Source organism: Ochotona curzoniae, unplaced genomic scaffold, assembly GCF_017591425.1.
Source record: "Ochotona curzoniae isolate NIBS_2020 unplaced genomic scaffold, NIBS_Ocur_1.0 contig_3819, whole genome shotgun sequence".
NCBI lineage: Eukaryota > Metazoa > Chordata > Mammalia > Lagomorpha > Ochotonidae > Ochotona > Ochotona curzoniae.
Window position 1 is genome coordinate 21,866,323 of NW_024466004.1, and position 14,898 is coordinate 21,881,220.

Consider the following 14,898-nt stretch of genomic DNA (forward strand, 5'->3'; position numbering starts at 1 on the left):
AGCCATTGCAGCCATTTGTGAATCAGTGGATGAAGGTTTCTCTTTCTAGATCTGCTGTTCCAATAAAAATATTTTAAAGGTTCCATGCTTCATTTGTCTTAATAAATTCTGTGCAGGTTACACTGCTTAACACAAAAGATGTGCTCCGTACACGTTTGTAGTATAAGAGGAGGGACCACACTAATCACTCAGATTTGGTACAAAATAATTGAAACTCAGATTATAGACAAAAGAAAAAATTATCAAGGTATTTTATAGCGATGAATTACATCTTGTCCAAAAAAAAAAAAAAGGAATTAGAGCATGCCTGTGCTTATTTTTTTTCTCTATGCTGATCGTTTTTACATCATGTTTGGGAAGTTAGAGTATGCTTCCTCAAAACATGCAAGAGTGTTGAACTGAAGACAGAAATCTACTTGCACAAAAGTGAAACATACAAAGACAAATATATCATGCACAGCACCAGGGGAGAACAAAGGTAAGCACTGAACCAAACTTGAGACTCTCATAGCACTGAAATGATGCAAAGAAATTTGTGCTGCTAAAATTTACTGCCTAACCTTTATCTGCAGTTTGCATTCTCCCAAAACTGTTACATATAGATTCAACCTTTTTCTAGCATCTTGTCATCTTTCTAAATTTCATAGCTCTTTGTTGAAGATATTCCAAATGCAATTTGGAGTTCTAAGTCACATTTTTGGATAACTACTCATCCTTTAGGTGTTTCTGTGCAGATATGAAATAATGAGTAAACGTTATTTCATGCTTCTCAATGTTTTGTTATACAATTTTGTTTCAGTTACAAACTAATAAGGATTCATATTTTTCCCTAAAATATGCCATGTCATATATATTTCTTTGATATATTTTGAATTGTTTATTGAATGTCTCTGAAACTTACCATTTTATGAAAGACATTTATGTCTGGGTTAGGTGTCTGGCCCTATTAGTAAAAATGCCTGATTGGGATGCTCACATTCATTACTGAAATTTCTAGGTGTGAAGTCCCAACTCTGCTCCTCGTTCAGCTTCTTCCCAATGAGTACCCTGGGAGACATCAGGCAATAACTCAAGCAGCTGGGTCTTTGCCATTTGTATGGGAATCCTGCATTGAGTTCCCAGCTGACACATCTGGATTGTCCAGCTGACACATCTGGATTGTCCAGCTTCAACCACTGAAGGCATTTGGGGAGTGAACCAAATAGAGCTCTCTTTGGGTCTGTCTCTCAAATAAAGAAATAAAAATTCTAAAAGCAAGTTTTTACCTATGAGATATTTATATAAGAAATGGTATTTCTTGATATTTTCCTTTCTATGTCAGAAACATCTTTTCATAGATAGAGGAAATTAGGAGTCCTATCTTTGGCCACCAAACAGAGATTACCACTTGCAAGGCAACTCTCATATACCACCTGCTTCAACCACAAATCTCCAAACCTACACCACTTTCTGGCCCCCAGGAAGAACAAGCCCCTAACCCTTAATTTAGCTCTACATGGATTCTTATCTTGCTACACTTTGAGTTTCATATTGAATGCATATATTTTCCATGCTTAGGAAAATGATGCAACTGCAACGCTTTATTTCCCTTGTTAATATATTTTTGGTTCATAAATGATTTAACTTCAGTAGGAAATGGTATACTTAGATCTTCCTCATACATAGAAAGCTTAAATGACTCTAGTTTTCAAAGTATGTTTCCCTTATGATTACTTTTTTCTTGCTAAATTTTAAGCATAGTAGAGGGATAAGACTGAATAGCTAGGATTCTATTCTTTTTTTTTTTTGGATACATATATAGCTGGTATTCTGAAAATCTTCATTACTTAGAAATATGGCAGAAATGTATACTAAGACACGATCTAACAGGACTGTTCAATGTTTATGCAATTCTCCAGAGAAATGTATCTTTATTTGATTCTTTACTATTTAACATTTAAAATGACACACAGTAACTTCATATAACTATGAGGTACATTATTTCTATACATGTATGCATCATGTAGTGATCATTTGGGTTAACTATTATCTCAAACACTTGTTTTAATTTATTTTTATTTGAAAGGCTGATTGAACAGAGAGGAGACATAGAGGGAAAGGTCTGCTGGTATACTCCCCAAATGTTTGCAACAGCCAGAGCTGAGCAGATTCAAAGCCAGGAGCCAGGAGCCTCTTCCAGGTCTCCCTTGTGGGTTCAGGGTCCCAAAGACTTGGTCTTCCTCCATGGTTTTCCCAGGCCATTAACAGAGAGCTAGACTGGAAGTGTAGCAAGCAGGACACAACCAGTGTTCCTATGGGATGCTGGCACCACAGGGTGGAGGATTAGTTTGCTGTGCCACCTTGTCAACTCCAAATCACTTAAATCTTTATAAATGATGTTAAATCACAAAAATAGGAGAAATAATTTTATAATAACTTGTTAAGGAATAATATATAATATAAAAGGTGTAACACTTGATATCTCAAATTCAAACATAACAGAATTAAAGTTAGAGTGAATTTTTTGGCAATACCTAATTGCTATCATTAGGTTTAAATATCATGTTTTAAACCTAATGATAGCCACAATGCAATATCTGTAACAGGTAACAAAGCCAAACAAACAAATCAGAGAAAAATAACTTTATCATAAGGAAAAGAGGGAGAAAGCAATACATAACAAAAAGGTAAGTCAAGCAAAAAATTGAAAAAAAGTAATAGTAAAATTTTACCTAATTGTGTTTATCTTGAATGTAAATTAAATTCTCTAGCAAAAATAGAGTGCCTGAATGAATTTTTAAAATGCAAGAGCCTAGTACATTCTGCCTTTAAGACATAAAAAGAGATTTCACTTGTGCATTTAAGAAAAAAAAAAGGAAAATGGATATAATTGTGATGCTGAAGTCATGCATCCAGCAAGAAATTATAATAATGTAAACATATATTATTCAGCATTTCTACCTAAAAGCATAAAGCAAATACTGGTTCATCTAAAGGGAGAAACAGACTGTAATATTTACAGCGGCACCAATAGTTGGAAGTGTACTTGTTGCTACTTTCAATGAGTATAATTCATAAGGACTTTATTTTAAAAACAGTAGGAGTACTATATGGTTCATAAATCCCACCACTGAAGAAAGTAGAAGATAAAATACTGAATGTTTTGATCACAAAAAAAAATTATAAGTGTTTGGGATATGAGGTAAGCATGGGAGCTCAGCAAGCTAATCCTTCATCTCCAAATGTGGATATCCCATAGGGACACAGGTTCATGCACTGGCTGCTCCACTTCTGATCCAGCTCCCTGCTTATGGCCTGGGAAAGCAGTGGTTGAAGCTGCTGGCTCCCAGCTTCAGATCAGCTCATTTGTCTGTTGCAGCCATTTACAGAGTGAACCAGCAATTAGAACTTCTCTATTGCTCCTCACTGTAAAAAGTTTTCAAATAAATAAATCATTGAAAAAAAGATTCAAGTGATTCATAGTCCACCATTACCTTTTTAGAATATTTTGGATTTATTCACATATATTTTCCAATGTATTCTTATGCTTTCACATACTTTTTTTTATTACTTATCAATATTTTTCTTCACCTCAAATGAACTCTTCTAGCACTCCTTGTGATGTAAGTCTGATGGTGATAAATTGCTATAGCTCTTATTTGTCCAGGGATCCTTACGTGGCCTGCTTTTGTGATGTATATACATTGCTGCATGTTGTACTCTTGGCTGGATTTTTTTTTTCTTGAACTTTGAATATAGACTTCCACTCTCTCCTGGCCTTGGAATTTCTGCTGGGAAGTTCGCTGCTAGGTGGTGTGTTAGAGTTCTATAACATGTAATTTACTTATTTTATCATTTTTTAAAGTTATTTTAATTTTATTGCAAACTCACATATACAGAAAGGAGGAGAGACAGAGAGGAAGATCTTCCATCAGATAATTCACTTCCCAAGTGACTGCAAAGGCTGGAATTGAGCCAATCCGAAGCCAGGAGCCAGGAGCTCTTCTGGGTCTGCCACTTGGGTACAGGGTCCCAAGGCTTTGGGCCATTCTCGTCTGCTTTTCCAGGCCACAAGCAGGGAGCTGGATGGAAAGTGGAGCAGCTGGGACATGATCTAGTGCTATTTGGGATTCCGATGCTTTTTTAGTTGCTATACTATCATGCCAGGCCTAATGAAATGTATTTCTTTGCTTAGGAAAAGTACATAATTATCTTTAGAATATGTTTGACATCACTGACAGAGAGAAAAATATTTCAATATTTGGACTCTATAAAGTTTACTCTTTTTTTTAATAAAATTTATTTTGACATTCTTTACATAGTTAATTAGGGTAAGAAGGTTCAAGGGCTTGTTCCTTTGTGAAATGTTTGCCCATTTCCCGTGCCCATTTCTTGAGTGGCTTGTTTGTTTTGGTTTTTTGGTTGTTTTGAAGTTCTTTGTATATCCTGGAAATTAGCCCCCTATCGCCTATATCGTGTGCAAAGATCTTCTCCCACTCTGTGGGTTGCTTTTTTACTTTGTTGATTGTTTCCCTTGCTGTACAGAAGCTTCTTAGTTTGATGAGGTCCCATTTGTTTATTCTGTTCTCAACTGCTATTGCTTTTGGTGTCCTTCTTAGAAAGTCGGGACCTACTCCTAGGTCTTGCAGGGTATTTCCTACATTTTCTTGCAAGAGTTTGAAGGTTTCTGGATGTAGGTTTAGGTCTTTTATCCAAGTCCAAATGGCAAACAAACATATGAAAAAATGTTCCAGCTCCCTAGCAATAAGAGAAATCCAAATTAAAACATCGATGAGGTACCACCTAACACCAGTAAGATTGGCCCACATAAACAAGAACACCAACGACGCTTGCTGGCGAGGATGCGGGGAAAAGGGAACCCTACTCCACTGCTGGTGGAGCTGCAAATTGGTACAGCCTTTATGGAAATCAGTCTGGAGAACACTCAAACAACTCAAAATCTGCATACCATATGACCCAGCAATAGCACTCCTAGGAATATATCCAAAACACCTGTTTTACGACAAACCAACATGCATCCCTATGTTCATTGCAGCACAATCAGTAATTGCGAAAACATGGAAGCAACCGAAATGCCCATCAGCAGAAGATTGGATAAGAAAGCTTTGGTTCATCTACTCCATGGAATACTACTCAGCTATTAAAAAAAACAAAATGCAGTTCTTTGTGGCTAAATGGGCCCAACTGGAAACTATAATGCTAAGGGAAACGAGCGAATCCCAAAAGATTAGATACCACATGTTTGCCTTGATTTAACCTGTAATTTTTTGTTTGGTTGGTTGTTATTTTTTGAACCTGTCATTGATACTGTCTCAACCCAGATGTTTCGAAGAATGGAACTTGCATTATTTTTAACATATTGTTTACCCAATACTATGTCAATTAATTCCATAATGTTGTATAATGATACTGAGGCCTTGTTGGGGCTTTTAACTGACTGGATCTTTACTCTGTTAGACCTATCTTCAGACCATAGAAGGTCTCCCCAAGAGGCCACTGAACTTATCTGGACAATAAGACGCTGAACTTTATGCTAGGCATGTGTTTGCAAGCAATGAATCTCAACTGAACTTGAACTATGGTTATGCAACAAGGTGGAGGAATCCACCATGGGGGGAGGGGTATGGGAGGGGTGGGGGGGATCCCCAGCGCCTATAAAACTGTACTACATAATATAATGTAAGCAACAATAAATAGAAAAAAAAAATTTATGTTTGGTGAAAATAAAAAAAAAAAAAAAAAAAAGAAGGTTCAAGGGCTACAGGAAAGTGGATCATACTAGTATGTTTTCCATATTGTTACCATCATGTTTAAAGGGGGGTATTAAGGGAGAAGGCCCACCCAATTTCCCACCCTCCCCAGGTCCCGGATGTAGGGCATGCTCTGAGGTTCTTGCTCAAGTGGTTTTGATATTGCCACAGTTATGAATTGCTGTCAATCTTGCCACTCTAAGCACTATGAGGTCTTTGAAAAATCCACTGATTGACATAGTCCATCATAGCTGAGATGGTTGGTTGACCTGTTCTGTCTTCTCTTTGCTTCGTTAGGGTTCTGAGTCCAGCATTTAGATTAGGAAGATCTCCAAAGAAACTTCTTGTATGTGCTAGCAAGTACAGGGCCTGGCACCGTCCATCACTCCAATCAGCTGGTGGTTGTGATTGCTGGGTTGGTTCTGTTTTCACTCCCGACTTCCACTGGAACCAATGGGTGTTGCAGTCCAGCCTGGTTCTGCCCAGCGCATAATTGACCCTCATATAGACCAGTGGGAGCTGCAGCCTAGTTGGAGCGACACGCAATAACCCCTACCAGGCCCGCCTCCTACCCTGGTTTGCCAGTGTGTGTAGCAGACTAGTCCAGTCTGTCCCACACCCCATTCCACCCCAGCCGCTATCTTAGTTTTATGTCCTCCTGTGGAAGTGGTAACCTTAGAGGGATGAGCCCACTATTTCCCTCCCAGGCCTCTCCCACTTCCAGATTCCAGCTGATGCTGCGTCTAAGCCCAAACAACCCTCGCCCACTTTAATTTTGTTTGCACCAGAAGGAATAATCCGCCCAGCCTGGCTTTTCCCTGATCTAGTCCACATGGGGTGCACAGGTGTGGTAGCTCTGCCCAGTCTGGTCTGCCCCCCATCCCAGCCTATGCTCTCCTGCGGAAGTAGCTGTCCAGCAAAGGAACCCTCCCTTATTCCCCTGCCAGCTCTGCCCACTTCCTTTCTTGTTCTCAGGCTGGTTTACTCTTCTTAATGAATTAACTACAGCAACATTTTAAATGCTCAATTAACACAATGTGAGATATGTATAATACTATGCAATCACATATGTCTAAATTTTTTACTTAAAATCTGATTGGATTGCATTCCCTTCTCTATTTTCCTATCAGTAGGGGTTACTTACAAACCAGAAGTTTTGAGGTTCATTGTTACAGCAATCTGACCAAATACAACACTTAGAAGGATATTTAAATCCTATGATTAGTTTCTAGATCAATGTCTTCAGAGAATGACAACTAGAAAGGATAAGTATTTCAAGATACTATTAATCTAAATATATGGTAACCAATTTATCTGAAATAAGCTCTTTTTTGCCCATGATGTTTAGAATAAAGTAGACTGCTGAGCTAGATTCTGCGTAATCTGGCCTGGATACAGAGTTACAGCTCAAAGATCTAGGCAGGTGATGTGTAACTACATGACACTGTGACAATGAAGAATCACAGAAATTTTATGAGGAGGTTGCAAGTCATTACCGAAAGAATGGAAAGGCTAAGACACAATGCCCTAATTCTTTATACTGTGTAATGGTGTTACTATTGCAATTTCAAATTCAATCTATGACTCCTATCTCATTTTGAAGTGCTAAATGGCCTGGAAACTAAATACATCAGAGAACATGAAAAAGTGACTTCTTTCTACTAGACAATGTTAAAAATGCCTCCACAATGAGATAATAGGAAAAAAGGAGACTGAAAGGAAAGAATACAAAAACTAACTTTCACATAGGATGCTGAGGAGAACCTTAAATAGATTGTTTAATCTGGAAATACTATTATTTTGGCTTGGATATCCTGGACCAATTAAATATACAACATTGATTTCATTGTCCATCTGGCAATCAGAAACCTGTTGAGCCCTTCCCTAACAGAGTACAACACTGGTATTGAATAGGAGCAGTGGGAACACGTGGAGGCAGAGAAAATGCCTTCATTCACTTGTGGGACTTAGTGTCTTTCATGCATGAGAAAACACATTCATACCTACTAAGCTCCTGAAAAAGTCTAAAATTAATGTCTCAGTAATTATTTACCACAGTGTCAGTGACATAAGTTCTCAGTGCTGTACTTGGTGATACATGGTGTATTTCCAAACCTGTTGCTCCTTTTCAATTATGGTTTGACCTATTTTAAAACATCTGGTGCAGAAAGGGGAAAGTAATTTAAACATTATCTGTTTAATTTGCTAACCTTCGTTTGCCCTTTTGGAAACAGCTTGTTCAAAATCCATGGGGATTTAGATATTTAAAATAATCCTTCTGTATCACTTTTCTAAACTGAATTTCACTACATGCAATTTGGACTTTCCTGAAATGAGCAACCACAGGGGTTTGGAAATTCTAGCACAGATTTGTAATGAAATGAAAAAAAGATTGGACACCATCCAGAAACATGTGATGATACTCAAAGTAGAATGACATTTGCTTGGGAAAGCCTCAGAAGCGTTATTCCTTTTAATACCTTTCAACATGAAATTTGTCTTCTATAAGCAGATTACCTTCACAGACAATATAGGGACAGCAATTTATAACACTGCATGAAATCAAACAAAATACAAAATCAGTGATGGTTTCGTTTATAAGTGCCCATTATAACTATATTTTGTTTTGTAAAATCAGATACGTAACTGTGGGACCGAAGCTCGGTTCCTACTCTTGTACACAACCTCAAGGATTAGTTCTTACTAACCCACCATTATTTTTTACATGTTTCAAAATAGGCAAACATTCCAGTGAGAATCAAGATTACAGTATTAGAACAGAGAGACAGAGAGAGAGAGAGAGAGAGTGTGTGTGTGTGTGTGTGTGTGTGTGTGTGTGTGCACGCGTGCTCTGCTTCTTATGTTTCCTATATATCACACTAGGACATTCTCAAAACTTTGGATAAGAATCATTAAATCAGAATGGTTAAACTACACTAAGAAAATTATTTGTATTTTCAGGTAAAAACTTACACACACATACTATAATATTAAAATATTATCTTTGTACCTTGGGAAGGGAGGTAAAACATGTCTTTTAAATTATGATTTTTACTCTGAATATACACAATCTATTGTTTGGAAATACAATAAGACTTATAGACCTTCCAAAAAAAACATCAAAAATAAAAGACAAAACTTCCTTAGATCATTGTGTGCCTTTCTCTGAATCCAGAAAAGTTGAACATCAAATTTGTCTTTTTCAAATTGATTTGATATTTTGAAAAATTTCTTATATTCAATTTCCCCTCATTAACAAAAGGAGAAAAGAGGAAGAAGGATTATAATATTATAATATTCTCTGGCTAGAGCTGGAAATAATATCAAGTCACTCCCATAGATAGCATGCACTGTTTAAAAAGACATAACCAAAGAGTGAAAAATCTAGAAGAGAGTTTGGAACACATTGGCGAAAACTGTTTATGAAACAGTAGTATAGAGAGGAAGGGAATCTGGCTTTGGCCAACAAAATGGGGAGTAAGAGTTTCTATCCTTTATGCCAAAGCCATAATGGGACATGCCTGATAGCATAAAGTTTATGCAGGCTTCTTTGCTGGAAAACTACACCACTCAGCACACTGTGTATGGTACATGTTGTGTTGTGGTGTGTGTGTGCGTGTGTTATGGGGGTACGTAGGTAGCATGCCATGGGAATGGTAATGGATCTATATGTTCTACATCTTTGATCTGTATACTTTAATAGGCCTCATCACAAGACCACATCCTCCCCAATTACAACCCACTTCTGGCCTATTTTACAGACTGCTGTACTGCTCTACGTATGACTTAGTAGTTCTGTTTTAAACATATTTGGAGAGTAATGGACAATATTGTTAACTCTGAATGAACCTTCAGAGCTATATATACTATTCTTGGTCAAATCTTCTACCCACTTAGGCTCTTATTATGATCATTATGATAAAATGGTTCTATTAATTGGACATACAACTGACGAGTGTTTTTGTCTAGCAACAAAAAAGGGATCTTGATTTGGAAGTGGTTAAAAAGTCCATGGAGTTTGAGTGGACTCCTGTGGGGTAGCTGTCCAGAGCTCAGAAGTGGGTTTGGAAAGCTAGCCATGCACAATCTATGGCAAGATACAAGTTTGTGAAAACATTTGCCCTAAATCCTGAAGAGCATCTACAGCCTTCACACTAGAGTGAAAACTCACAGGATCTAAGAGTCTTTGTTTCACAAACTTTGGCTCCTAGCTAGCTATCGGGCAATTATAGAAGTAAATTGAAGAGAAAAAACATATAAAGTATAAACAAACCTAGGACTACTTGGATCTAATCCACTAAGACAATTATCTTATTTCCTATTTTCAAATGACCAAGATCAAAAGGAATTTGAGGTTCTTCAATTCATGAAAACAAGAGGTTTATTTCATAGGGAATGAGCATTCAGTATCTCCAAGCTAATGTTTTAAAATAAATGTAACCTCTATTTTTGAGTTGGAAATATTAGACATTTTTATTGAAAATTATAGCACAGTAATTTTCTAATACTGCACAATAATGTTACCACAAACTGAACACCTTACACCAAACTACATTTATTAACTCATAGTTTCCATGAGCCAAGATTCTAGAAAAGACTTCACTAGGTCCTCTGCTAAGAATCTCATGAGGTACAGTTAGAGTAGTGATTAAGGATGGGATCTCATTTAAAGGCTTGACTGGAGAAATATCCATTTCCAACCAAATGTGATTGGTGGAAAATTTAATTCCTTGTAGTTACAAAGACTACAGATTTAATAATTACTGGTTATCAGCCAGTATCCACTCTCAGCTTTTCATTGTAGGCTGGAGGCCAAGGCCACATACATTGTCTTGCCACATGGACCTCCTAAATTTTCTGCATCAGCAAGAGAAATGTAGTTCACATTCCAGCTTAGAGCAGGGAAATCACATAGTAAAGGCCTACTCTACTGGCTATTCTGCTGCCTATAAGCAAATCACAAGTCACACCTCTAAACAAAGGAGAGGAAACTGAATAACTATGACCATGAGGAGGGGAGAGTATGGACCAATGATGTTTATCACAAACAGGAAACCAGAAAACACAATTCTTGTTATTTCTTCCAATATTTTCATCAAAGGTAAAATATCACCAAAACATGCATTTAAAATGACATAAATCTTTCAGATATTAGTAATGTCACTAGATAAACTTTTTTTTTTGCTATTTTTATTTCACTTGGTTAGGCAGACTGAAATTTCTTCTGTAAGATTCTGAAATTTATGCTACGAAATAATTTTTACATCATTCTATGTTTTGAAAAACTGCTATTAATTTGTTCATTATCAATCAGAATATTTATTGAGTAAAATTTATTTGTCATTTTCTTCAGGAAAGTTACTCTGGTTGAGGAAATTATTACTACTCATGGCACCCCTATTCAATTTTCATTGGATCTTTAAACCTTTATCGGTTATACTTATATTAAATAGCTCTTTATTGTTATTGCCAGGAAGCAAAGTTAGAGATGCTGTAATAGAGAATGTCTCCCTTTTAAGCATGCTCAGTGTTTCAAAGTTATTAGTGTCTGTGACTGTCTGATAAACACATCACCTTGAATCTACCTTACCTGTCCTGTTCTCTTTGCCTTGTGTTTGCCTTTTGGTTCCTTCTCTCTCTTTCCATTTGCTATTCTATTGATCACTTTCAGAGCCCATTTTGCCTGTAGCTTCTGGTACTGTTCTGTGGTAGAAATTTTCTCCTTTTTACACTACGTATATAGATGTTCACTTCTGTGGAATCAATATTAACTGCTTGATAGCTTGTCCTTTAGAAGCACTGAAACTAAGATATCTCCTGTGAGATTTGGTCAATTTTTGCTTAACTTAAATGAGTATAGTCTGTCCACATTACAGCATCTACTATGTCATTATTTGTAGACCTTAAATAAATATTTCTCAGAGGACTGAAGAAATTTAAGAATATAGTCTGCATTGTTCAAGTAAGTCTCTCTCAAGGTTGATACACTTAAGATTTTTTTAGTAGAGCAGAAAGTAATTTTAATTAAGACTTTCTTAAGCGTACAATGCATGATAAATCATTGCTTCATGGATAAAAATAAATTATAAACTAAAGCATTTATGCAGATGTTTTCTCCATTGGTAATATCATAACCACAGATTACTTCAAGATGAATTACAAATAAAATTAAGAAATTCACAAAACTTATCAATAAATACAATTATTGTTCATATTTACAAAAACTGGGAACATCTTGAGTGAATTTTCTATCTTTCAAACTTTATAATCATGTTTAGCTACTTACCTACTTCCAGAGTCTGAAGGAGAACCACTTGTCACTGTATCCACTTGGAGCAAATAAGTCACCCAGTTGACAATATTGCATGCTTTTATAGCTTTAAGAATTTGGATCATGTAAGATAAGGTAGAGATCAGAGACTGATACTCACCTGATACAGGTGCCATTGTTATGGCACAGATGATTACACCAAGGGATGTAGCAGTTCCCAATGTTCTTCCAATGTCGTGCTTCACTAATGATGAAGATTTCTTTGTTGTTTACTCGAAGTTCTCGAATGCAACCCTTGAATCCATAAAAATGGCCCACACTCTGAGGGACCTCAACATTTTCTGGTATATTACCAAGGAACATAGATTCAAAATATCCCTGTAGGAAAAAAAGATTTAAAAAAAATCTTACCATGAAGTGCTACTAGGTTGTACAAAAGATCTACCATGTTGGTTCTACAATACATTTTTTTTTCTTTTATGAGAGACAACACTGAGGGAGGTAGGATGTTAGTTCTATAAAATGTTTTTAGCACCTTTTTTGGTTTGTTTAAAACAAATTGCAAATATTATTGTGTTTTGTTACCTAGGGTAGGCTGTAGTAAATAACCCCATTTTTACTTTTTTTCTATCTTATAATATCTAATATAAGTCAGTACAAAAATTAGGCACTCAACAAAACTTGCTTACTTTGGGATTTTTGAAAGCAAGTGTTTACATTTTGATGTGAAAATAGCCAGTTATTGTTAGTGACTGAATTTTATTTCTCATAAATTCTTACATACTGAAGTTCTAACACTCTGTATCTTGGAATTATACCTTTGAAAATATGACCAATGAGGCATAATTAGTTAATTCAGAAGAGGTCAACTTTTGAGTAAGGTAGACATCTAATTCAATACAACTGGTTTCCCTATACAAGAGAGAAAGTGGGACACAGACTTTCTCAGAGAAAGAACGTCAAGTGAATATGCAGGCTGAGATTGTGGCGATGCTTCTTCAATCCAAAGATGCCAAAAGTTGTCAGTAAAATGCTACAAACTAGATAAGTGACACTAAAAAGATTCTCATAGCTATAGGGAGGAAGCAACCCTGCTTAACACCTTGGACTTACACAGATCTTGGACTTATGCAGTCCAGAACTACAAGGATTGTAAGTTATTTCAGTTATTTAAGCCAGCCAGCTTGTAACACTTTGTTACAGCAATCCTTGTAAGTAAATACAATGAGATGCTATATGTCAAATATTCTAAAACACAAGCAACACATATTGCTCTTACATAGGCTGCTTGGTGCCTAGGTGACTCTTTAAAAGCCCATTAAACACAGAGGCTGAAGCAAAGAAACAGAGATTACATCCACACCACCCACTTGGGTGGCAGGAACAAGAGTACTTGGGCCATCATTTGATGGCTTCCATTTGCATTGGCAAGACCTTGTATCTAAAGTGGAGGTGGCACTCAATACTGTGTACTCCAATATGAGAGATATTGAATACACTTACATAGGAGAATGATGGACTTGGAACTGTTGTTGAGGGACTAAATTATTGTTACAATATATGGGAAAACAGTGTGGGGAAGGCATGGGGTGGAAGAGGAAATCCCTGAGCCTTAGGAAATATATCATAAAAAAAGAAAAAATAAGAGGTATGGGATGCAAGTATCCCACATGAGTGGTTCAATCCCCGGGGCACACACCCAGCCTCCCAGTTTGTGAAAACAGTCAAACTATCTGAAAAGTTACCAGCACATGAAATCTAAATTGTTCCTTGTAAGGCTTAAGCATCATTTTGGAAACTAGCATGCTTTCTCCCAACAACTTCAACATACTTTTTCCCCTCCTGCTTTGAAAAAGTTTTCTGTTTTGTCAGTGTAGCTCCTAATGAAACTGAAATTTACTGACTATACTATATAAAAATTCTAGAACCCTCTCCTATGTGAAGATATCTACCCAAATGAAAAACAAGGGTGAACCCATGTGGAAAGTACCAGTAAGTTCACATTCAATGCTCATTGCTGAGTTCTTTCTCATTGATCAGAGTGGTGATAAAATCTCTTATGAATCAAACACTTGCTTGATCTTTCCTTGTGAACACTTAATATTTATAACTGAGTTCTCATCTCAATGAAAGTAACATGCTGATGCTCTTCAGGGCTGTTTGGTCTATGATAGGTAGGGGCAGATGTATTTCTGTGTGGAATATTTTTATGGTCCATTCCCAGAATATGCCATCAGTTGACTTCTGAAAAAACATACTTTTAAACTGAGCATATTTATTCTTAGGAATAGCAAAGCATCCCCTTGGCCCCAAACATGTCAAACTAACTCTGTATTTTAGCTCTTCATCCCTTATATCCTCAGTTTTTGCTCCTATGCTCATTTAATAAATTTAGTAAATTTCTTGAGTGCCTTTTATCTTAGTTACAGAGGATAAAAGTATTTGGTTATAGAAGGGTAGAAAAGTGAAAAGATTCGAAGTTCGGCAACATAACTGTCACACAGTACATTTTATCTAGTAGTAAAAATGCTGGATTTAATAGATGCCTTTGCCTCCTGCCTCCAATTTTCTACTAACGTGGTTGCTGAAAGGCAGTTTGTGATGGTTGATGCATTTTGGATGGTTGTAGACATGTAGGAGGCCTGGACTAAGATCCTGGTTTTGGTACTGACCATGTCAGTCCTGGTTGTTGGAGGCACTTAAGAAGGTGAATCATTGAATATGGGAGCTCTCTGTCCTTTCTGTCCTTTACTCTTTCTCTGCCTCAAGTATGTTAAAATAACTTAAGAAATTAAAAAGCAAAATAGAGCCTTATCATAGGAGAATGTCTGCTTGTTTTCACATCTGTCCATATGCCAAGTCATTTTGTAATGACTG

The 14,898-nt window shown here is 36.6% G+C and overlaps 1 protein-coding gene across 1 annotated transcript in view; it reads right to left on the bottom strand.

The window, feature by feature from the left end:
- The window catches only part of EYS (eyes shut homolog), a 1,254,974-nt gene that overhangs the window by 178,464 nt on the left and 1,061,612 nt on the right, over nucleotides 1–14,898 (bottom strand). Inside the window, 1 exon segment of the mRNA XM_040983150.1 lies at nucleotides 12,182–12,399. Coding sequence (XP_040839084.1) covers nucleotides 12,182–12,399 — 218 coding nt within the window.